General features: G+C 45.6%; 1 protein-coding gene across 6 annotated transcripts; it reads left to right on the top strand.

Moving 5' to 3' along the window:
- On the top strand, positions 1–24,111 carry PRXL2A (peroxiredoxin like 2A). 6 transcript variants are annotated; one of them, XM_081190979.1, is made up of 6 exons: positions 1–106; positions 17,400–17,579; positions 18,727–18,821; positions 20,048–20,188; positions 22,840–23,004; positions 23,702–24,111. In XM_081190979.1, exons 2-6 carry the CDS (start codon positions 17,402–17,404, stop codon positions 23,807–23,809), a joined length of 687 nt encoding a protein of 228 aa, XP_081047105.1. In that variant the 5' UTR covers positions 1–106; positions 17,400–17,401; the 3' UTR covers positions 23,810–24,111. The 6 variants fall into 6 exon arrangements, with proteins under 6 accessions (XP_081047105.1, XP_081047102.1, XP_081047104.1 ...); XM_081190976.1 differs by lacking the exon at positions 1–106 and adding an exon at positions 2,595–2,619; XM_081190978.1 differs by lacking the exon at positions 1–106 and adding an exon at positions 12,495–12,639.
- Positions 24,112–24,127: the final 16 nt, after the last annotated feature.

Genomic DNA, 24,127 nt, shown 5'->3' with positions numbered 1-24,127 from the left:
CTTGGCGTCGCTTGCAGGTAAAGGGGGAGGCGCCTGATCAGCGGCAGCAGTTGCAGCAGGGGAGGCGCTGAGTCCGCAGGAGCATCTCTCTGCAGGAGCTGCTGTGGTGTGAGTATCCCTCGGTCCTTGCACTAGCCCGGCCGTGGGAGGGAATAAAACAGCAATATTCCCTGCTGCAGATCAAGGGAAATCCACGCTCGGTTGTCCCTTGAAAAAAACGCAGGCAGGCAGGGAATAAGAACAGTATTCTCTGCAGCCAAAATAAAGGGGGAAATCTACGTTTGGTTGTCGCTAGAAAAAGCGCAGTCAGATAAGAAATAATATTCCATGTCGGGGGCGGGGCGAGCGGGATCCACTCTGCGATGTCCCTTGGAAAAGCCTAGCCAGGGCTGCCTGGAAGCCGAATGGCTTGTTGGTGGAGGGTTTCCTCCCATCTGGCTGAATGAAGCCGCTGGGAGTGCTCCAGAGTAGGGGAGAGGATGCAGGAAATTTACCAAGAAAGGATCGCCTCTTTTAAAGGCACAACTTTCCTCTCTATTTAAATCATTTATAATTGCCTCCGCCCCCCCATCTCGTTGCAGTGTAATTATATGTTAATCTAGTTAGATATAATCTTGTTGCCCCCTCCCCAAGTTAAGTGCCCCAATTTGGAAGTTCTGCTGAAATTATTATCAAATGATTGATAATCCTTCATCCTTAACCCAGAGCGACTTACAGTAGTAAAGCACTATATTAAAAGCAACTTACAACCATAAAAATGAAAAGGTAGGGTCCTAAGAAAATGACACTTTGCTTATGGTGCAGCAGTAAAGCTGCTAGCATATTTGCAAAGCTAAGCGGGGTTCAGTATGGTTTCAAATTGGATGGGGGACTCTGTGTTGAAATTCCTGCATTGCAGGGGGTTGGACTAGATGACCATTGGGTGCCTTCCAACTTTGCGATTCTGTATTTCTAACTGCAAAGTAAGAGGAGCAGTATTTACCATATTGGCTCTAGGAAGTTGTACTAGAATCAACAGACTTTATAGAGCTGGAAGGGGGCAGATAGACCCTCTGATCCTTGCCAGTCTGGGAATCTTGCAACTAAAAGCTTCCCCTAAAACATGACCATCCAGCCATCACTTAAAGATCTCCAGCAAAGCACCCTGATGAACTCTGTCCCACTTCTGAACCTAAAGAAGCTTCTCCAAATGTTTAGGTGAAATCTTGCAGTGGTATTGACTCTTGAGAAAATGAATGTCATGGCTTTCAGATATATTTTTTAAAAAACATATTCTGAAAGATTATTACTGTCTGTGAAGTCTGAGAAGACGCTGTTTACTGTTATAGCTAATTTCTGCACTGGATAGCCTAGAATGTATAAATAGTTTAGGGTTTTTTGTTTGTTTTGCAGTTTTATTTGTCGTTTGAATATTCCTCAATGAATGTAAATAAATATGTTCCTTATGAGGAGATAAGTAGAGTTTACCCAACTATTCCATTTTATCGGACTTGTGGCTTGGATTTCAGGCACCATTTCAACCTTTGATTTGTGAGGTTCAATAAAGAAGCAGCCTGTTTTAAGAAGGTTGCCAGCTGACTAGAAAATACCTAGCCTGGCTTACTCTCCTGTCTTTCAAAGCAGTTTGATGTGCATAAATTGTCAGGTGTCTTCCCCCCACTTCAAAGATAAACATTAGCACACTGATGCCTGCACATTAAGGCAGTATTAAAACTGTTACAGTGGTGGATCGAAAGGTTGGCAGCCCTATTTAAAAGGCAGATATTGCAGCCGAAATGATTAGATAGCTGTGTTGATTTACTCTTGCCTCCCTAGTTTTAAACACACGTTCGCTTGAGTTGGTATGTATTTCGCTTTGAACGTAAGGAGAACAGAGCTGGGAATCGAGTAAATCTTTTGTGACCTGAATCCTGTGGGGAGGCCGTGCAAACCCATTGCGTAACAGATGGCGTATTTAGAAATAACCCTTTACATTAATCAAACACTTGTGCTTTGTTTTGAAATAATCCTCACTTTAAAGTGAGTATTAACTTCGTATCTTGTACATCAAGAACAGCATCTTTGGGCTCCATCCATTTACCTGGGATTAAGACCTGCCAGGATAGCTGAAAGCTTCTGGAAACTGGTCTGCTATTTGTGTAATATTTTTCCTCAAAACAAAATCCACAGGATTGGGGGCATATATATATATGTTTAGGGAAGTTTTTAATGTGTGACATTTTAATGTATTTTTAATTTTTTGTTGGAAGCCGCCCAGAATGGCTGGGGAAACCCAGCCAGATGGGTGGCGTACGAATAATAAATTATTATATTATTATTATAATATATGCCCGCAGTAAGTGCTGGGCTTTGCTCAGGAAGTCAAATGAGTGGGGGGAACATCCCACAACTGCAGTTTTGAAAGTTTCAGTCTGCCATCTTGATTTAACATGGCAAATTTTCAAAAGTTGGGGGTCCATGGCTTGGTTTTTGAAAAATGAGGTCCACAGTACTTCACTAGTGAGGTTTGTGGGAGGGGGTTATTGGTTTTTGGTTTTGTTCTTATTATGGTAGGTATTTTGTGCTTTCATTTGGTAGCGTTATGCTGCAAACTGCCCCATGATCTTTGGATGAAGGATGGTATTTTTTATTATTATTATTATTATTATTATTATTATTATTATTATTATTATTAAGCACTAGAGGTCTCTCCCGTGGCCCTGCTCACCTGTTAAACATGGTCCATGGTTTGTGAGGCAGAGGAGATGAGCATTCAGGCCACAGGCCAGATCAAATGTCGCCCCCCCCCCCTTTGTACTGAGTCACATTACAGATTCATATACAGCCATACCTCGGGTTACAGACACTTCAGGTTGCGCGTTTTCGGGTTGCGCACCGCACCGAATCTGGAAGTACCGGAACGGGTTACTTCCGGGTTTCGGTGCTTGCGCATGTGCGGAAGCGCTAAATCGTGCTTTGCGCAGAAGCACCGAATCGCGACCCACACGTGCGCAGACGCAGCGCTGCGGGTTGCAAACGTGCCTCCCACACGGATCACATTCACAACCCGAGCGTCCACTGTATTCAGTGATGCTGCCTGGCATCTGCTCTTCAAGACCCCAGGTAAAGTCTTTCCCAATCCAGCTGCCTTGCTTCCTCTAATGAGAGACCTGAGGCCTTCTGTATGCTCTGCCCCTCCTTATAGCTCCAGGTTGATTTGCAAACCAGGCAGGGCTTCACTTTATAAGCTATAAATATAACATTTAAATGCCACTGCATTGGTGGGGCTCCCAAAGTGGATTGTTTTGCTGCCAAATGGTGGGTGTGCACAAAATACAAAAGTGCCTTTGGATTTGCCCTTTGATCGTCAGGGGTTTGCCAGATCTGCTCCTGGCTTTGCAGTTCATAGACGTTGCTGCAGGGAGTGTGGGGGCAACAGACTCTGAGCTGAATGGAGTGGCATATGCCTTTGAATGTATAGCGATCGGGACTGACTCATCCAAGAGAAATGAGATAATGATTAAAAGAGCTGCTTAATTGTTCTGGGCAAGGCTGATCAAAGGCAAAAGGAGTGAAAGAGCTTACATCTGCATTCTCTCTTACTGAGTAATCCACATCTGTTGGGTGCAGTGAATGGTCTGGGAACACCCACCCCTCTACCCTTGTTGGCATCTGTCTTGTCTGAAGAGTCAAAAGAGTGCGCCTCCGGGAGTGAAGTCAAACCGCTGCATTAGGAACATGGAACCGACCTCCCTGGGCGCAAGCCTAGGCAGCATGTATGGAGTTCCTAGGCTGCCCAGATGACAAGACCCCCCTCTTGGCCTCACAGATGTGGTCCAGAGGAAAGCAGAGGAATACGTTTGGCACCAGCTTGGTTGCAGGAGTTGCCAGAAGGAGGCGTACAAAGTGGTATCCAACTGTCTTAGGGACTTCACTCCAGATTTATGTAGGGCAGGGGTGTCCAAATGTTTTTCAAAGAGGGCCAGGTTTGATGAAGTGAAGGGCCGTGAGGGCCAACCAAAGGGCCGGCCAAAGTTGTTGACCTTTTTTTTGGATTGAAGTTGTTGAGCTTCTTTTAGGATTGAAGTTGTCGAGGGTTTGTTTGTTTTTTACCCCAGGAAATAAACTGCCACAGGGGCTGGATTAAACCAACCGGCGGGCCCCCGAAATGGACTTTGGACATGCCTGATGTAGGGTTTACTCCTTAGCCTTTTCTTCTCCCAAAGGTGTCCCGCAAGGGTGTGGAGGTTTAGGATCAGAGTTTTCCTTCTCCTAGATAGGCCACCTTCCCAGGTGGACGAGTCCCATCTGCCCCTCGCTTCCCTCCACAGCATGTGCAGAAATGGTCTCATCCATTCAATCCGCCAGAGCCTGTCTCTGCATGCAGAGGAAGTCCCTAACTCCCTGAGGGTTTGAGACCCACCAACCACCCTCCCCTCATTTTGCCAGCCAGTCGAAGCCATTCCCAGGGTGTGGCCACTGTTGCATGCAGACAGCTTCTAGGGGCCACAGGTGAGAATTGGATGTAGGATGTGGACCAAGGTAGACAAACTACTGCAGAAAGAGCATGACGTGTACCTCACCAGAGGTAATACCCCCTTCTCTAACATCCCATACACCCCACCACTGTACCACTGTGGAAGCAAAAGAGGTACAGATCTGGTTAGTGACTGGTTGGGGCTACCATAAGCCCCAAGAGAGCAATCTGTGAAAGCAGTTTGTCTCCCAAGGAGTTCAGAGATTATCACATCACACTCTTCCAGCAACCTTGGGGAGTGGTTTAGCAAAAGAGTGTGGGTGATACTGAGGGACCCTTGGTGATTCCCCCCCCCCGCCTTGATGTGCATCGCTTTACACTTGTTTACATTGAATTCCATCTGCCATTTTTACTGCCCACTCACCCAGATTGGACAGAACGTTTTGGAGCTCTTGGAAACCAGTTTTGTTTTAACAATTGTTATGTACTGAGTTGAATAGGATCCAAAATGCAGCAGTCTGATTGGTCCTAGAACAATGCAGCAGTATGATTGGTCTGCAGGAGCCACCCAATCCAGCTCCAGATGGAAGTGACTCCACAACCTGATTGGCCTCCAGGAGCATTCTGGAATTAGCCAATCACGTGCAGCCCATTGTGTAAATAATGTATATAAAGCAGATACTTTGGGGAAACTTTCATTCCTCCTCACCACTATGAGCTGGATAAAGAACATGAAATCTACTCTCGACTCCGAGTATATTTCAGCAGTATAACATCCTCAGCAAACTTGGCTACCCCACTGTTCATCCCTAAAACTAAGTAACTCATACACAAGTTAAAAAGTCCAAATACTGATCCTCAAAGGACTCCACTTTCTGCACACCTCTAATGGGAGAATGAGGCATTAATTCCTAGTCTCTCTTTCCTATTTCTTAACCATTTCCTGATCCACAAGACGACTCCTCTTATCCTATGGCTATTGAATACCTTTGTCAAAAAGTTTTGGCCTCTTCTGACATCATCTTGCTGACTTGTGCCTGGTGGTGGGGAGAGAAACCAGATCCACTCCCCCCCCTTCTTCCATCCCTTGTTTCGTTTGGAAACGTTGGGGGAGAAGGGGGATCACCTATGAAATACATGCTTTGTTAGAATGAGTTAAATGCTTTTTAGTACAGGGTTTTACACACCCAGATTGTGTAGTATGCAGATTGTCTTTCATATAAAACTCTATAAGACTTTATGTCTGTGAATAGTGTGGACACCCAAATGCAAGATGCATTTCTGCATCTGGGTTCTACCATTGTCGTGAGAGAAGCATGCTTGTGAATTGTTGCTTCTTCCTTCCTCTGGTCGATGGTGCTTTCCTTTTCAACTCTTACATTTTGCCATCTGAGAAACAGGAAGAAACAAGATAGCATGCCCATTGGTAGCATGGAGTGCAGTAGTTTGAGGATCTTTCTCTAGCACTGGGTATATTCACAATTTTGCTTGAACAGAACTAAGGCATGAATACATTTGAAACTGCATGCATTTATCTGGGAGCAAAGTCCACTAAACCAAGTACGTCTTGCTTGTGAGTAAAGCATGCATGGAATTGCTCTGTCAAATTTCATAAAAATGCAACATAGTACCATTCTGTATGTTGATAATGATGCCTTATATGTTGTAAAAACAGTGAAATAAGTTTAGGTTTGATAAGAAAGTATTGCATATATTTTTATTTTCCTCTCCTGGAAATCCTGCGGGAGGGGAAGCCACCCCACCCCACCCCCAGCTTCCAAATTTATGGACATTATACATCTCTAGCCATGTAAAGGTAAAGGACCCCTGACCGTTAAGTCCAGTCGCGAACGACTCTGGGGTTGCAGCGCTCATCTCACTTTACTGGCCAAGGGAGCCAACGTTTGTCCTCAGACAGTTTTTCCAGGTCATGTGGCCAGCATGACTAAGCCGCTTCTGGCAAAACCAGAGCAGCGCACGGAAACAGCATTTACCTTCCCGTTGGAGCGATGCCTATTTATCTACTTGCACTTTGACATGCTTTCGAACTGCTAGGTTGGCAGGAGATGGGACCGAGCAGCTGACCCCGTCGTGGGGATTTGAACCGTCGACCTTCCGATCAGCAAGCCCTAGGCTCAGTGGTTTAGACCACAGCGCCACCTGCGTCCGATAGGGCTTTTAAGATAGGCCCTCCTCACTTGTGATGGCAGTCCAAACATCCCTAAAACTGGGACACAGTTGTTTTTATTAAGCAAACAGATGCTATCTGAGTTGAGTACAGAAACAGAAACCTAGGTATTTAATGCATGCAAATGAGTGGTGACCACATTGTCATGCACTATAAAGGGATTGCATAATTACTGCAATATCCCTGGCTTTCAGCTCAGTTGAAGCTACCATTAATCAACTCTAGATCAGCATTGCACACCTAGAAAATGTGGGCATTGGAAGTTCCCACAGGTATCTGGTTGGCTACTGCAAGATCAGGATACTGGACTAAGATGGGCCATTGGCCGTTTCCTGAATTCCTTCACCATGTAACTGCCGTATAGATTTCAGAATTGTGGGGTGGGTTAGCCTATATTCTTCTGTGCCTGTGCCCATGCACATATGCCGCCCCCCCCCCCATGTGCTGACATAAACACTGCCAGAGGCAACAGGGTTCTGGTAATTGTTTAGAACGGAGAACTTCAGCAGGAAAGTTTGTGTTGTGCGACAGTGTTAAAAAGATGTGCCCGATAAAATTCCCGCCCCTATGCCACAGCTAAAGCTGTTGCTTTAAATGCTGTGTTCATCCTTGAAATTTAAGGACCTTGCTTAGACAGGTTAAACTTGCTATGGGTTTTTCTTGCCGGATCACATTTTCTGGAGACACAGACCCTGCAGGAACTTTGAACGAGGAAAGCAAGTTGCAGCTGAGGAGAGAGCGTTCTATTTTTGCCTCTGTTCTTTATCTCAGCGAAACCTGTCACGATCACTTGCCACATCCCACAGTGAAGAGCTGGACTACACATTCAGATATGTTGTGTGGGGCAGCATTTGCTGGATCCGAGCATTTCATGGGGAAATAGCTTAAGGAGAAGGCTAGTTTTTTCCAGCTGGGAGTGATGACAGGGAGGGGCTACTTAACATCCGTCCCCCCCGCTATACTTTCTCTCTCTCTCTCCTTAAAGGGAAGGGTTGTCGCTCGGTGGTAGAACATCTGCTTTGAGTGCAGAAGGTCCCAGGTTCGATTTCTGCCTGAAATCTTAGAGAACTACTGCTGGTCAACATAGTAGGTAATACTATGCCACCCCAATCTCCACCAAGTAGTGTGCTAGACTCATGCACTCACCCAGGTTCTGTGTTTCCTTTTGGGAATGGGACACAGTGGAGACCGGGGCATCTTTATGATATATTGTGTGTGTTTGTGTAGCTTAGGTTGTGTTTGTGTAGCTCAAGTTGTGTGTGTTTTTATAGATATATTTATAAACTTGGGAAGTGATGCTCATATCTATGTGTGTGTATGCATACACACACAGAGAGAGAGAGAGAGGGAGGAATCTTGGTTCTCAAATGCTTTGGTACTTGAACATTTCGGCTCCCAAACACCAAAAATCAGGAAGTAAGTGTTCCGGTTTTCGAACGTTTTTTGGAAGCCGAGCGTCCGATGCAACTGTCGGCTATTGTTTCCGGGGCGTCTGCACCAATTGGAAAGCCGTGCCTTGGGTTTTGAATGTTTCGGAAGTCGAACGGACTTCTGGAATGGACTACGTTCGAGAACCAAGGTACCACTGTGTGTGTGTGTGTGTGTCTAGATGGGGAAGGGTATAAATACTATTGTTGTTGTTGTTGTTGGTAATGGTGGTAGTAGTAGCAGTAGCGGCGGTGGCACCAGGTTCTTCCAAACGTAGCACCATCCTTGTTTTGCAGCTTGCCTTTCCCCAGAAATGGTAAAAACCCCTCTTTTTCTACCCATGCTAATCTAAGCCTTGGTCTTTTGTAACACAGAAAGAGGAGCCGCACTCATCTGCATTTTTACACATTGTTTTTTGATGCTCCGATCCACACCCAGGGTTTTATTACCTCTGAGGAAATAGCTTTTTACACCTGCCTGCCTAGGATTAAAGGGAGTGTCTGAGATACAATTTAGGATACCTAGGTTCGTTAACACCTCACACATGCTGATTACAGAGGGTTCTTTAATGGAGTGTTTCCCAACCTTTTATGGGCAAAGGCACACTTGTTTCATGAAAAAAATCTCGAGGCATACCACCATTACAGCCCCGTGACGTCAGCGCGCAGCGTCACACCGGGAGGGACGCACGAAAGTGTAAGTTTCAATTTTTTTCCCTCCCCCTTGCCTTCCTTCTGTGCCAACCGCCAAAAAGCCAAGAATCGCGGGACCGCCGGCGGAGGGGGGGAGGGCGAGTGGAGGCAGCGGCGAGCCCCGTTCCTCCCCATCCGCCCCATTCCGTGCAAGGAGCGCGAACAGGTGTGAGAAGGGGGTGAAACCTGCGGGTCGGCGCCGGGGAACCTCCAAGCTTTGGGGGTGGGGGGGGGGGAGGAGGCAGCAAAGCGAGGCAGGAAGGAGAGCGCGGCTTGGCTGGGTGAGCTTTGGCAGGGGCAGGGAATGAGAGCCGCGAGGCGGGTGCTGCGGACGGAGGCGCTGCCCGCCGAGCTCGCAGGCAGCCAGGCAGGCAGACGGCGAGAGCCCCGCGCTGGGCGGCCTCTCCTCGCCGCCGCCGCCCCGCCTCTCGCCGCCCGACTCGCCCGCCTCCCTCCAGGGACGGCGCCCCAATCGAAAATTTGACTTTTTTTAAAAAAAATCTTTTGGATTTTTTAATTTTTCCCACGGCACACCAGGCAACATCTCGCAGCACACTAGTGTGCCGCGGAACAGTGGTTGAAAAACACTTCTTTAATGCACATGGGATCTTGCATCCCAACCTTAATTAAATTCTAACACTACTTGAGTCCTGGGTGCCTTGCACTTGCAGATTCATAACAATACTTAATAAGATAGGTCAGCGGTCTGACACTATAAGGTAGGCAGCTTCCTGCTAAAAATCACTCCCCATAGCTGTTTCCCTTGAAGGAAAAGATTTGGATAGCCTGCATTTCCCCACACAGGGAGAAACACAGCTTATGAAAGGTGGGAGGGAAGGGTAAGCAGCCCACCTCTGCTCTTCTTCTGATTAATCTTCCAAGTCTGCGTTGTTTTTGTTTTTTTAAATGGGCGCCAGGGTAGGAGGGGAGAGACTCTCCCATTGAGTGTGGCTCTTAAGGGGGCTATACCACAATATATTTCAGAACTCTCAGCTCACAGGAGAGAAGGTAGAAGGAAGTGTGCTCAGTAAGCAAGCTGATTTGAGATAGTGATTGATTAGATATGGACAAAATGCATTTCCAAGGTGGCGATACTGACCTGGTATCTCTTCAGTGGGTGTCGTTTCACAAGGTTGATCTCAGTATTTCAGAAATACTGTTTTGGCAGAATACCCGATGAGCAGGCAGGGACGGGAAAAGTGTGGACTGCACTGTTGCTCCTATCAGGTCCAGCCCGTACGGTCAATGGGTCCGTGATGGTGGGAATTGCGTGAAGTATTTGAAAACAGAGGGAAGCAAGTAGATTCATAAGGCTTTTTAGTGCTCTGAGGATACGCACTGAGTGCCATGGCATAGATCTTTACCCCTCACCACAATTGTGTCAGGGACTGACAGGTCTCTGATGTGTGTGCACCGAGGGGAAAGGTTGGCTGGAGTCTGACTCGGGAGAGGGGAGCAGTGGTAGGGACCTCCATCAGCCAAGAGGCAAGAATCAAAAGCAAGGGAAGATCCACCTCTCAACAACACGCAACCAGGAGAGCATCTCTCTGCCCCGCAACAGCAGAGCTCTCCGGAATTGAACCCTGCTTATTACCAGCAAGCTGCTTTTTGTGGAAGTGGGCTTTATGAGACTTCCCAGGCAAGCAGCTGCCCAGTTCCATATTATGGTGCGGAGATGGTGGGGCAGCCTCCACCATCAGCTGGGAACTTCTTCATGGCATCAAGCACTTACACTCCCTGGTCTGCAACGGGGAATTATTCAGCTACAAATCCTGTACAAATGCAGAATGTTGATGGAAGTGCTTTGGACTCTCAGATTTTCTCTTTAAGTCAGGTTTCGGAACAAAAGAGCCAGACTGCCAAGGAGAATTGGTTTCAGGGCAAAGATTTACGATGAGAACCTGTAGCATTAAAGTAGCAACCAAACAAGCTGCCTAGGAGTCTTACTCCATCCTATGGTGTAAGATGTTTGCAAATGCTGTTTGAAAAATACCAAAAATAGACATGAAAGAAATCTTTTTCCAGATTAGCATCCCAACTCCTTCCCTGCTATCCTGTACATATTTTACAAGCTCAGTCTTTTAATGCATTTTAATGTATTACTTTGATGTTTTGAATAAAGTTTGTTTTTTTTAAAAAAAAAGAAGAAGAAGCAGGGGAAGATTCAGTGCTGGAGGGTGGGTTGGAAGAAGGGGACTAAGAGGCAGGTCAGGTGCTTACCAAACCTCTCCTGCACAACTGTCTCCAAAACCAAGAAGGGATTGAAAAGAGAGGGGCAGAGGCAGTTTCCACACATAGGCATAGTCCCTGGCTACTGGGGGAAGGTGCATCAACTGGTGGAGGGGGAGTGGTCCCTTGTTGCTGCAACTGCTCCATAAAGCGCAGAGATGGGAATAGCTGCCTAGCCGCTAGATTGCTGCGCGTAGCTACCCAGAGCTGTAGAAGCAAACCATGAGTGTTATTTTTTTGGCAATAAATACTTAACTATCTGCTGTATGCATTCCTTCGGCTGGGAAGCACCTTGACAGATGGGCATTACGATGAGCAAAATAAGAAGTACCTTGCTGAAATTCAGCAATAAGAGTTGCCAACTTCTGCCAGCATTTCCTGCAACAGGCCCAAGTTCTCTTATGACGTATCTGTGAACTGTTTGTACAATACACTGGTAACTGGTGTGGGAGAGGAGAAAAGGGACTTTTTGGCACCGGCTGTAATGACTGAGGTACCTTTCCGAGGGAAATTCACTTCTCTTCCCTCTCAAAGTGTCCATATACTAATTTTTAGGTAATTCAACTGATATTTAAGGATCTGTTGGCTGACTGGTTCCTGGGAGTTGTCTCAGTTGGTAGAGCAAGATTCTTAATCTCAGGGTCATGGGTTCGTGCCCCATGTTGGGTAAAAGATCCCTGCATTGCAGGGGGTTGGACTAGATGACCCTTGGGGTCCCTTCCAACTCTACAATTCTATGATCTCAATACTCTGGGCTCATCTACACTTCTGCTTGTCCTGGGCCTAGAAAGCTGAGTCGTTTTCCGCATGTCCCATGTTTTCTAAGCACGGGTTCAAGCAGTTTTGCCCCACCGCTTCCCTCTGGAAAATCCAATTGCTGTTTGTTCCAATTCAGAGCTAAAGATTGGGTTTTCTTGGGGGAAAGGGCAGGCCAAACAGAGGCCTGGATAAGCCCTCTCTTGAATCTGTTTCATTGCTTTTATTAATATGACTGTGTTAGATTTTGTACTTAAATTTTTCACAAGGCTTGGGATGACCTTGCACCTTTAGCCGGCTTGAGCTCACTCGCCCCAATTTGCCGAACAAAACCTGCAAATCAGTAAATAGGGTTTGTTCTTGGGTTGCCTAAGAATGAGTTCTGGGCAGTGAGGCAGAGAAGCTCCGTGAAAGCGCCTTCTTAATTCTCCTTTCAAGCCACAAACGTCTAAAAGAACTGCACGCGGTCAGGCCAGGCTAGTAGTGGTTTCCACTGCCAAGTAATTTCTGTGGGCTTATTGTAATTTGTGTGGCATTTTTCTTTGCCACACCAGGATCACACGATCGAGACCACTTCTTCCAAACAACTTGCAAGGAATCGTATCCCTGGCACAATACTTTGTCATGAGCCAGCCCTAGATTTCGACATGATCTGTCTTGTGTAATGGCTTCTGGAGTGATGTGCTCAGGCTGACGCCAAGGTTTCTCAGGCTGGCAGTGCGCCTGGTCCTGCCCACACTACTAAGGAGGGTGAGTCAAAAGCATCTTGCTCGCAGGAGCCTTTTCACATCGTATCTGCCCTTCTGCCAGCCTAGATGGCTCTTGGCTTCCTTTCGCCCAGGTGTCAAGTCTGTGCGTACCTGCCGGCTTACTAACTGTTGCGGGCACTGGTAAGTGCGTTCATTTCTTAACCCTTGCACATTTTCAGAGTCCAAACAGATATAATATCTGCATTCAGATCTGCATTGCTTCATGCTTTGTGCATTCTCTGCAAGGAGGAGTAGATGGTTCTGTTGTGTTTCAAAACTCTCACATCCACTTGTTGTGTGTGCAGATATTATATATGTTTTGTTCCAGGCTTAGTAGGGCATTGGTTTCAGTCACGCTATAATGAATGTGGTGGTCAGGCAGGATGAAAAATTGTGTATCTGTGGTATGAGGAGCCCAAATGGCACCAACATGATAAAAAACACAATATGATTGTATATATTGCAGGGGCCAATGGTGCTGGGAGTCGTAGTTTAGCAGCGTCCTGAGGGCACTTGGATTATAGGTTTATGGTTGTGTGGTATTTGTGTGGTTGTTCGAGCTGCTCGTGCCCTTTTGTTTACTTCACTCATGCCTTATTCATGAGAAGTTTTTAAAAAGAAATAAAATCAATTAGGAGAGCGTGAGACTTTTAACCTGAGGGTTGTGGGTTCATTTCAGGGGGTTAGAGTAGATGAGCCTTCCAAATCTACAATTCTGTGATTTCTTATCCATCTTCCACCCTGAGGAGAGTTACAATAGTGTAAAAATACAATTGTGAAACAGCTAAAATGGATTAAAAGAAAGGGAATAGGGCAAACATAAAAGCTGCTTTATGTTGATGTAGCAGTTCGGATCTGGAGGTCCCTAACCCTATTTTCATGTTTGAAGTTCTATGACTACCTGCATGCTATGCCCCACAAGCTTGAGGGGCGAGGGTTGGATAAGAGAAATGGCATTGGGAAGGCTTAATCCCCATACCCCAAGGCAACATATTCAAGCGGACTCTGAATCAGGGCATTTCCATGGTTGCATTTGCTTTTTAAAAGTTTTAAAGTGGGAGATGCAATTACAGGACTTCCGCCATCTTGTCTAGTTTGGCCCTTAAAAGTGGGACAAGTTTAAAAGTAGACTCCAGTTGAAGCAAATGTGAATGCAATTGCACTAAAATTTGGGAACATGATGGGAAAGACAGATTTTTAAACAATAATAATGCTATCTTATTTTCAGTATTTGTGTGGCACCCAATCACAGATTTACTGTGTGGCTGCCATATTATACAGGGTCAGACGGTTTATTCAACTGACTGCTCTGACTAAACTCTGCATCAGCGGACATAGTTGTTGTTGGACTACAACTCCCATCATCCCTAACCAGTGTTAGAAACTGAGATAGGAAAGCTAGGAGCTAAATGGCAACTTAAACCTAGGTTATGGGCGCAACAACGGAATGTCTAGGCCCCCTTTTTTATAAGAAGAATACAAAGCTGAAAATGAATGAACCGCAGCTAAAATACTATTTTCATTTTTCACATGGTCTGGTCCTTTCCCTGCCCGCCCCCCCTAATATTCTTAACAGGGTCTCTTCTCCAGTCTTCAGAGAGCAGCTAGAAGCAGGGAGGCAGAAAAATACCCTCCTTTCCTCCCACTCTGCAGTTTCAATCTGAAATCTTAGGCGCAGCACTGTGCACTGAGCTCAGAAACTGCTCGTGCTAATGAAATTCCCTGCCGCAAAATGCGCCCAGAACAGTGGGAGTTTCGAACACTGTCCCTAACCATTGGTCATGCTGGTTGGGATTTGCAGGAGTTGTACTCCACAACAGCAGGAGGGCACTGCCACCTACTCCTTGGCTAGGGGTTTTTCTTCATAGCCACCTGGCTGAGGTCTGTCTCAGCTCTGCTTCTCAACATCCTTTTAACAGGTTTCCAGGAACTGGCTCCAGGCACAAGCTCTTAAATCCTACATTGCGAAATGTTTTCCAAGTACCAATCCGAGCTACAGATTTTACAGCGGTTAAGCCACTTAAATCCTCCTCCTTTGTCCACAGCATTGGCTGGTGGTGTTTAATAATAGCAGTTAAGTTAGAATCAATACTACTGTCAGAACAGTAGTAAATACGCAGATATATGACATCTGGGTGTTGGTCTCCTACCCTCTCACCCAATCGCCACCGCTGATACTCACTGATGTGGGATGAATAGATTACTATGATTTATTTATTTTTTTAGGGAAGAAAACAAAAAACAACCGGTTAACTTGAAATGCTGTTGGGAATATCTGTTCTGGTTGCTAGGATTAAAGTCTTCAGAGAAAACTCTGGGATTGAACAGTGATTTGTATAATCCAAGACAATGCTCTTTAAATATGTTGAACCCCACAGAAACCCCATTATCTGCTCTCCTGTTTTTCTCTCTCTACCATCCTGGTGGGGCAGAGGTGCAGGTACAGAGGGAAATGGTGGGCCGTGGGACAAACCTCTTCTCTACCACCATCATCCCACCCACAGGTGTCTTGCCAGCAAAGTACCACTTTTTCTTCTATCTCCATCTCTGGTTCGGTTAGTAAGGGGCCAACTGGAAAGTCTTAAATGGCCTGTTTTGATTCAGAGGTCAGTTGCTGACCCATGTTTCACGTCTTGACCTGCCTTGATGTCCACCAGTGTCCCAAACACTGTGTTATTGTATGAGTTTTAATTTGCTTTAGTCTATTCCATTGCGGTTCTAACCTTCTGAATGTTTTAAATAACGGTGATAATTTTTTTAGTGATAATTTTATTGTTTTATCTTCTTTCTAAACCTAAACTGCTGCGAGGGTCCGCCCCCCCCTTTACAATCGAGTGGTGTGTACATTTTATGAAATAAAATAAATATTGTTTGATCGCCCTGGGAACCAATGTGGTCAACTTGGTATTTAATTTTTTTTTATATTTTGCTTTCCTTACAGTTCTTTCCTTGGGGGACTTCAGGTCCATGCCACACAAATTAAAACACTAGAATTGGCACATCCCATCGCTCTTGTTCTGTTCCAGAGTGCTGCAGTCCTATATGATGGGAATGGATTTGCTTATATCGTATATCAAATGTCCCCTTAAAAATATATGGCAGTGGTCTCTCCTTTCCATCTGCCATTCCAACTTATGAAAGAGCCCTACCACCTTGCCCCTTTTCATTTTTTAACCAAAATCGTAGCATCTCCAGCCATATGCCGGCAGAGCTAACAGATTCGGAGTTCACAGTGGCTAAGTCCAAGTAGAATCCCTGCTTCAAAACATGCCTTTTGCCATATGCTGCGATGGCTTGTTTGGAATATTGTACAAATAAGATCTCCGCAGCCTCCAAGGTCGGATGTGGGGGAGATTCTGACTCAGTTCTGTCTCTTTGAAACTGTGTTCTAGGTTAGAGGGAACGTAGATTGGCACATTCCTGGTTGTATGCAATGTGTGAGTAATGAATCAGTATTTATTGCAGAAATGTTTTCCCAAGATGGCACTAATGATATCACTGTGACTGAGGAAAGATCAGTGTGCAGCTAGCCTTTTTATTATGCACATGGTTCGCTCTTCCATGATGCAATGCGCTTGTGTGAACTAAGCAAATAAAACATTTTTGTTTAGGCAAGCCTATCCCAGATATATAGATGTTGACATATTTTAATCTCTTTTTAGATTACCTCTGGTTTTACTTGCTTTTGAAAAGTTTTCACTACAGTATTTGCTTTTAAAAACTGTTTTGATTGATAATTTTTAAAAAGTCTTGTAAACTGCTTTAGAGGTTTTGTTACAATCAAGTGGTATATAATTTTTTGTAAAACAAAGAAAAAGCCTGTAGATCCTGTGTGGTTTTTTTTAAATAAAAAAATGTGCCTTTCATTGTGCCATGAACAAAGTGACCCAGAAATATTTTAAATAAGGGGGGAAAAATGTTGCCCATGAACTGGATAGCTCAGTTGGTTAGAGTATGGTGCTTATAATGCCAGGGTTGCAGGTTCGATTCCCATATGGGCCAGCTGCATGTTGGACTAGATGATCCCTTCCAAGTCTCTGATTCTATAACTGAGAATCTTCCATTTTCCCCAACTGCTCCCTATGAGTCCCTTGAGAATCCCTCTTCTTTGGAGAAACCCTGCAAAAACCCTGGAAAAGGGAATGTATTTATCTGCTCCCTTTTAGAACACATCCCTCACAAGGAGTTATATAGCTAAAGGAGATCCACTTAAATGGTATGGAATCTAAAAATCCAGAATGCAGGGGTGAATATATGCCCTTATATTTGGTTTTTTAAAAAGGGGGGGGCACTTAAGTTGGTGTCCAGGCAGTCCAAATTAAGGGCCTATAGCATGACAGGTTGCAAAAGCTAGCTTATCACAGACAGTGGCGAGCATGAGCTATGTAAGGCACGCCGTCAATTAGTGGATATCTTCTTCTGCCTCCCTTCCGAGATTCCAGCGGACATTGCCCACACCCTTTGAAGTATCCTTGGAGCCCGTGAGGATTAGAAGTTTACTCTTTGAAAGTGGCAACCGCTGCCTACTGAAAAGCAAGATTGCTTGCTGACTCCCATGTTTCAGTAGAAAAAGCAGTCTGCAGTTTACACTTGGGGGTTCTTGGCTAATCGATGGACAAACCAGACCGCCCCCCGCAACCTTCTCCTCCCGATGTGCCGTTCAATTCTGTGTCTCTCAGTGTCTCTCAATTCTGTATCTCTCAGTGATGGTTTCATGGAGAATTCATAATGGTCCAAGTTGGGAACTCTTTGAACATCAAGCCAGTACCTTGTAAACAAAATAATCCCATCGGGTCTCTAGGTGAAATTGGTTTTGTAGGATTGTTTTGTCTTGAAACCTTGTCAGCTAGTGGAGTAATGGATACCTTTTTCTTCTTTTTTTTGTTTGTTTTGTTTTTCAGACATGTGTTCGGAGCTTGACCTGGGCTATTTCTCCATGGCAATGTGGACAATTGGCCTCGGAGCCATTGGGGCTGCTGTGACAGGGATAATCCTTGCCAATACAGATTTGTTTCTGACTAAAGCGGAAAAGGCTTCCTTGGATTTTCTCGGGTCGGCAGATCTGAAGACTCTGGGAGGAGGTAAGGCTTATGTGTGGTAGGGTCCTCTGTGGGCTGAGAACCCAGTGTTCTGAAAAAGCAGTCGGTTATACTTTGGAAAGCCTGTTGCGGGAAAGAACCTTGATTTCCAGGCATGGGGAAAAGACCCATGAGCGGCATTTCTGCCTTTGTGGAATCGGATCTGCAGCCTTCTAATATGTGGCATAGAGTTTACCACACTTCTCTTTGTTTCCAGCAGGCACTGAACTGCTTATATCAGAGGTTTTCAACCTTTCTGAGTCTATGGCTCCTTTAACCAACTACATTCTTTCTGTGGCACCCTGTAAGGCTCAGGAGCCCAGTTGTGTCACCCTTTGCCTGCAGAGCTGGCAGCCTCTCACCCATTTTTGAACACCCTCCCTTGTGGAGTGATCCCTCAGCCCCCTCTCCTTGGGAATCCTCTGAGCTGCTGCTGCTGTCGTCCCTGGACAACATTTCCCTACGGAGCTTATAGCCAGGGCTGCTGCAACAAACATCCGTGCAAGCCTTTGGGAGGCAGAGATGCCAGAGGGTATCAGAGGAGGGAGGGAAGGAAAGAGGGACAGAGGCCAGTGTTGCCCATAGCACCCCTGACCATCATTCAAGGCACCCCAGGGTGACATGGCACACTGGTTTGAAACCACTGGCTTATATGGTTAAAATGGCACCACATGTTCACAAGTGAGACATAATTAATGGGCTTATTTGAAAAAATATTTTTTCTGGGGTGGGGGGAGCCCTCTGGGAACTGCAGGAACAACCCAGGGAGGACCGAATAGAATGCTGACTGTCTTGCGAAAATGAGTGGCAGGAGTGCGGGATAGAATATTTGGAATCCTAAACGGAAGCGCTTCACTCTGCAACACTTGGTTACAGATCCCACTTGCTCCCGTTTCTGAAAGAAAATGTGTTCACTGAAAGGCCCCAGCCCAACTCAGTGAGGCTGTACTTGCCACGCACAGTTTGTGAGCCCGTGGCATGGTGGCTTCGATTATATCATTTCAGCGTAACACTTGAAATTCAAGTGGTCTCCAAAAGCCCCATAAATAATATCGAAAAAAGCTGAGAAGATAGTCCATCTCACACGGCTGCCGAAGTGAGCGAGAGGCAACATGTACCATAATGACATATGCTATTGTTTGTCCCTCAGCAGAGCCAAGAGCATTCAAAGCAGAGGAACTGTGGAGGAAGCATGGTGCTGTCATCATGGCAGTGCGGCGGCCTGGATGATTTTTGTGCAGAGAGGTAGCGTGTTTTCCTTGTGGTTTCTTTCTAAAGAGCAAATGATGGGGTTTAACCTTGCTATTTCAAGACGCTTGTGGGCTGCATGGATACAGAGATAAGGGTCTAGGATATTTTCCATGTTGCCAATTTTTTGGTACTATGTTAAAGAGTTTCACAGAATCAAAGGGACCACGAGGGACATCTAGTCCAACCCCCTGCAGTGCAGGAATCTCATGCCCAAGTGGGGCTTGAACTCACAACCCTGAGATTAAGAGTCTCATGCTGTACCAACTGAGTTATCATATTTGCTTCTTGATATATATTTTTTGGTCAATCTCCTTTTCCCAATCTTCCATTCAGATGAGCTGTGGTAGGAATATTACAGGTCCACCCCTGTTTGCGTTTTCTCTTTCATACTCAAGTCCTCTTCCTATGTCTACCTTCCTCCTATTGTTCTGTGTTGGACGCCTGGCAGTGTGGAGATGCGGTGGAGAGATCCTTCAGCGGCTAAACTTACCATTAATTTTGAGCTTAGGTTTCCTTAGGTTACAACATGTGTTTTGACCTTTGCGTCTTGCTTGGCTTTAGATTTACACAAGGAAAGCCTGATTTTCCTCCCAGTTATGTTAACTAGATTATTACAATAATAAGATGATTACAATAATAAAGCATATACACAGAGAAAGACAACAATTTAAAACAAGGTATTAATTAAAATGTTCTTTTAATTAATCCTGCAATCCTAACCCACTCATCTAGGAAGAAGCCCCTTTGAATTCACCAGTACATGGTTAGGATTGCACTGTTACTTATTTTAAATATTTTTAGGTTGCATAACCGATGTCCAGCCACCTAAATTGCAATACCACAAGAAATTGAAAGAAGGTGACAATCCTAAAATCTGCAACAAATGATGGAATTAAAATGTGAAAAGCGGTCGCAGAACACAGTTAAAAGTGTTCTAGCTGTCTAAAGATGGAAAGGAAAGAATCCAGTGGCGTTCTGCTAGGAGGTCCACAGTTGCAATATCACCATTCAGCAGGCTCTGCCTGTTCCTTAGATAGGCCACAGAGCATTAGCACTTCTAACATCCCCTGCCAATATATCAGTCTGTGATGCCATCTTAACATACATTCCCACAGGCTTCATTTCAGGGCATGTTTGATAAGAGCAGTGCGAGGGTTGTCGCTACATGGGGATGGTTGTAGGCTGCAGCCACATAACTTATCTCTTCTCTCATTCGTAAGGAAGCTGCTCAGCTGTCCTCTCTGAAGCCCCGGCTTGACCAGCTGGGCATTCCCCTGTATGCTGTTGTGAAGGAGAACATTGGGACCGAGGTGGAGCAATTTCAGCCGTATTTCAAGGGGGAGATATTTCTGGATGCACAGGTAGATCCAATTGGTGACTTGTACTTGGGTTGTTCATCTGTCTCATAGATTATGTTAGAAGTTTTGAGCCACTCTGTCTGAATGTGCTTTCAGGTGCAAGGCTTAAGGCTATTATTGCTTAAACTGGTTTGTGAAGCAGGCACTAAGTTTGCACTGGCCAAAAAGCTTATACAGTGGTACCTCGGGTTACATAGATTCTGCTAACTCAGAAATAGTACCTTGGGTTAAGAACTTTGCTTCAGAATGAGAACAGAAATTGTGCTCCGGCGGTGCGGCAGCAGCAGCAGGCCCCATTAGCTAAAGTGGTGCTTCAGGTTAAGAACAGTTTCAAGTTAAGAACGGACCTCTGGAACGAATTAAGTACTTAACCCGAGGTACCACTGTACGATCCTTTATTGGCAAAAGGTTCACAGGTGGCTCAAAGATATGTGTGGGAAAACTCCACAATTCACCATTGAGCCCCTCCTGTGCTGCTTGGCTGAAGGTGTGATCATTTGCAAATGTGAAACACAAGACTTTTTGTAATGCACATTTGCATTCTGAATACCCTTTGCATTGCATAGTGATTTGGGCTTTTTAAAAAAAATGCCCATAGCTTGGGTGATGGCTCCCCACCCCCTACAAAGGCATGCCTCTCTTGCTGTCTTCTTGCTGTGATAAGAGATGTGGCTATGCCTCTTCTCTTGCAACTAGGGGGTCTGGGGGGAAGTCGGTGGCGTGAAGATTATCTTAGCAAAGCTGCTACTTAAGAGGCTAATTGGCTTTTGCTTTTCTATTTATATATCATAAATATACATAGGCAGAAAACAGGTTAGCTCTGAAGCACTGGCCTGTCTTTGCATGATTTCCCCATTAGCATGCATAGATAAATGGAAAGATTAGGACATCTATTTATTCCCCACATAATTGGGCTGTGTGTCTTATTAGGCACCCCATCTTTTAGCAGGTGCCAAAAATAAAAATAAAGTTGGTAACAAATCAGTTGCGTGTGGTTCACCAGTAAGAACAGCTACTGTGATGGCATTTGACTATGTTTACGAATGGTAAACTAAGGGGGGAGTAAGCTGTTTTAAAAATGTTCAGGGCAGAATAAAAGCACATCCTTTTTTAATGGTGAGGCTGCGCTGCAAACAGCACATGAATCAGGATGCAGATGAGGGGGGAAGGGGGGAGGCAGGCGAGAAAGAAACGAATGAAAAGGTAGGGAGGGGGAGCAACTCTTTACTCAGGAGGGGGTGCTAAAAACACTACAATTCCGCAGCTAGGAAACCCAAATTCTGCTCAACCAAGAGAACCTGGTTTCAGCAACTTCTCTAAATCATTCAAAGCCCTCGCCCCAGGGCTGGCCCACCCATGAGACAAGGTGAGGTGATCGCCTCAGGCAGCAGGGTCCACAGAGGGAGCTGATCCTGCCTCCAAGGAATGTGATGCCTGCTGCTTTTGCAGTGGCAGCTCCTTGGAGGCTGGATTTCCTAGGCAGCCTCACCCTAATGCTGCCTCTACAATGGCCTCTTGGCCAGTAGGAGGCGCTGCTGGTCTCCTCTCACCCTTGTCCCTGATGTACATCTTAATTCCCATCTTGTTCCTGACGTAGATCCCTGCTCACCCATTCTCCCGTAGTGGTAGGGAGGCGCCATTTTGTGGCTTGCCTTAGGTGCCAAAATGTCTTGGGCCAGCCCTGCTCCCCACAGCCATTAGAGACCTTATGGCTCTTCCAGCTCCTGAAATTGCAGCAGCCATCACCTAAGTACTTTCAAAGAATCATAGAGTTGGAAGGGGCGCCAGCGTCATCTAGTTCAACGCTCTGCAACGCAGGAATCTCAGCTAAAGCATTTCAAGCATATATTTGTAGCTATAAGGGCTAGAAGGTTATTTTGGCATGAGAGCCAAGATTCTGAGGAAGCTTAGTTTTTGCACCCAGTACCACGCTCTGTGGGGACGCGGGTGGCGCTGTGGTGTAAACCACTGAGCCCAGGGCTTGCCGGTTGGAAGGTTGGCAGATTGAATCCTAGCGACAGCGTGAGCTCCCGTTGCTCGGTCCCGGCTCCTACCTATCTAGCAGTTTGAAAGCACGTCAAAGTGCAAGTAGATAAATAAGTACTGCTCCGGCGGGAAGGTAAACAGAGTTTCCGTGCGCTGCTCTAGTTTCGCCAGAAACGGCTTAGTCATGCTGGCCACATGTCCCGGAAAAACTGTCTGTGGACAAACGTCGGCTCCCTCTGCCAGTAAGGCGAGATGAGCGCCGCAACCCCAGAGTTGTTCACAACTGGACTTAACTGTCACGGGTCCTTTACCTTTACCTTTTTACCACGCTCTGTGGCTATGCACACACCGTACATATAAAGTACCTTGCCCCCAAAGAATGCTGGGAACTGTAGTTTACCCCTCAGAGGTACAATCTCCAGCACCCTTAAACTACAGCTCCCAGGATTCTTTGTAAGGAGCGATGTGCTTTAAATGTATATAGCATGCAAGCAGCCTACTTTCCCTGCACTCCTCCTGCAGAATGAGAATGTACACAAAGTCCCATCGGTGGTAGTCTGAACCTTGTTTACCTTTTGTTTTGCTCCGGATCAGGAAGCGTTGTGTTTCTCGAGGAAGAACACACACTCTCTCTGTTTTGACTCACTGTTTCTAATCCCTTTCTACAGAGACGTTTCTATGGGCCTAAGAAAAGAAAGATGACCTTTTTGGGCATGTTTCGCTGCAGCGTCTGGAGGCATTTCTTCAATGCTTGGAAGCATGGCTATACTGGGAACTTGGCAGGAGAAGGCTTTGTCCTGGGAGGAGTTTTCGTTATTGGTCCTGGGATGCAGGTATCTGTGTGTATGTCTGTGTGTAAATGAGCGAGTGCAAAGCTGTTCCCATGCATCCTTTAGTTCCATGTTCTCTGGTTTTCAACCTCTCGTAGGGTCTTGGAGACCACTGCTCTCTCTTGTCTGGTCTCCTGCGTTGAGGCAGAACTATGGCTCCATTGAACATTCAGCATCCTTCACAGAGGAGGGCACCACTTTTTTGATTTCCTCATCTGGGAAAGATGCAAAGAGGTATTCATCTTATTGAAAGCCCAGGCCTTGATTCTGGCAGCTGACTCCCTTCCCAAAAGGCCAGGGAGCGAAAAAGTTAGTCTTACTAAGGTAACGAAATGCAGAATACTGAAATCCTAACTGGGGGGATCAGGTGTGGTATTGCATTTCTTTTTTTTAAGGATATGGCAGGATTAAGTAAGTAAGGGATGTGGTAAATGAGGCATGGGCATTGCCAGGATTTATTGGGGAAGGGGGGCAGGACAGCACCACCACCCTGGTCCTGTTCCAGAAATGGATCTTCTCAATTAGGGATTTTCTCAATTTTGCACCCGTGTGGGGGAAGAGCTTACGCTGCCCAAATCCAACGGTACTTCACTTGCACAGAAATAGGGAGCTTAGAGGATTTGCAGAAGTTTAAGTGCCTCAAACATAGTTTTGTACAAAGGAAGTGCGTACCTGACCCACATTTCCCCTTTTATTTTAGGGCATTCTCCTGGAGCATCGTGAGAAGGAATTTGGAGACAAAGTAAGCCTTGATGCTGTCCTTGAAGCTGTTGAGAAGATCCAACCACCACCTTCAGAGCATAACTAGAGATATAGATGGCCCTTTCTTACTTACAAAAAAGCTACAAAGTCTGGGTGGAAACTCTTAACTATATCTCTAATTTGTTCCTACATAGCAAACACAATGTTCCATTATAGCAGCTGTTTAGTACTACTGTTGGCTCCAGATATTCCTTCTGTGTTTCTCTTACTGGATTAATGACGGGCTTGGTCTGAAATCCAAAGATCTAGCCAAGACAGTTTCCAGTTAGAACAAAACTGCTAGGTGTATCTGGATATCTGAATGCAGGATTGATGACGGAAAGCTAATAAAAACTACATTCGAAACAATTACCGAAGTCCCAAC

Source organism: Podarcis bocagei (genome assembly GCF_964188305.1).
Source record: "Podarcis bocagei genome assembly, chromosome: 4".
Lineage (NCBI taxonomy): Eukaryota > Metazoa > Chordata > Lepidosauria > Squamata > Lacertidae > Podarcis > Podarcis bocagei.
This window is presented reverse-complemented; position numbering and strand designations above follow the sequence as displayed.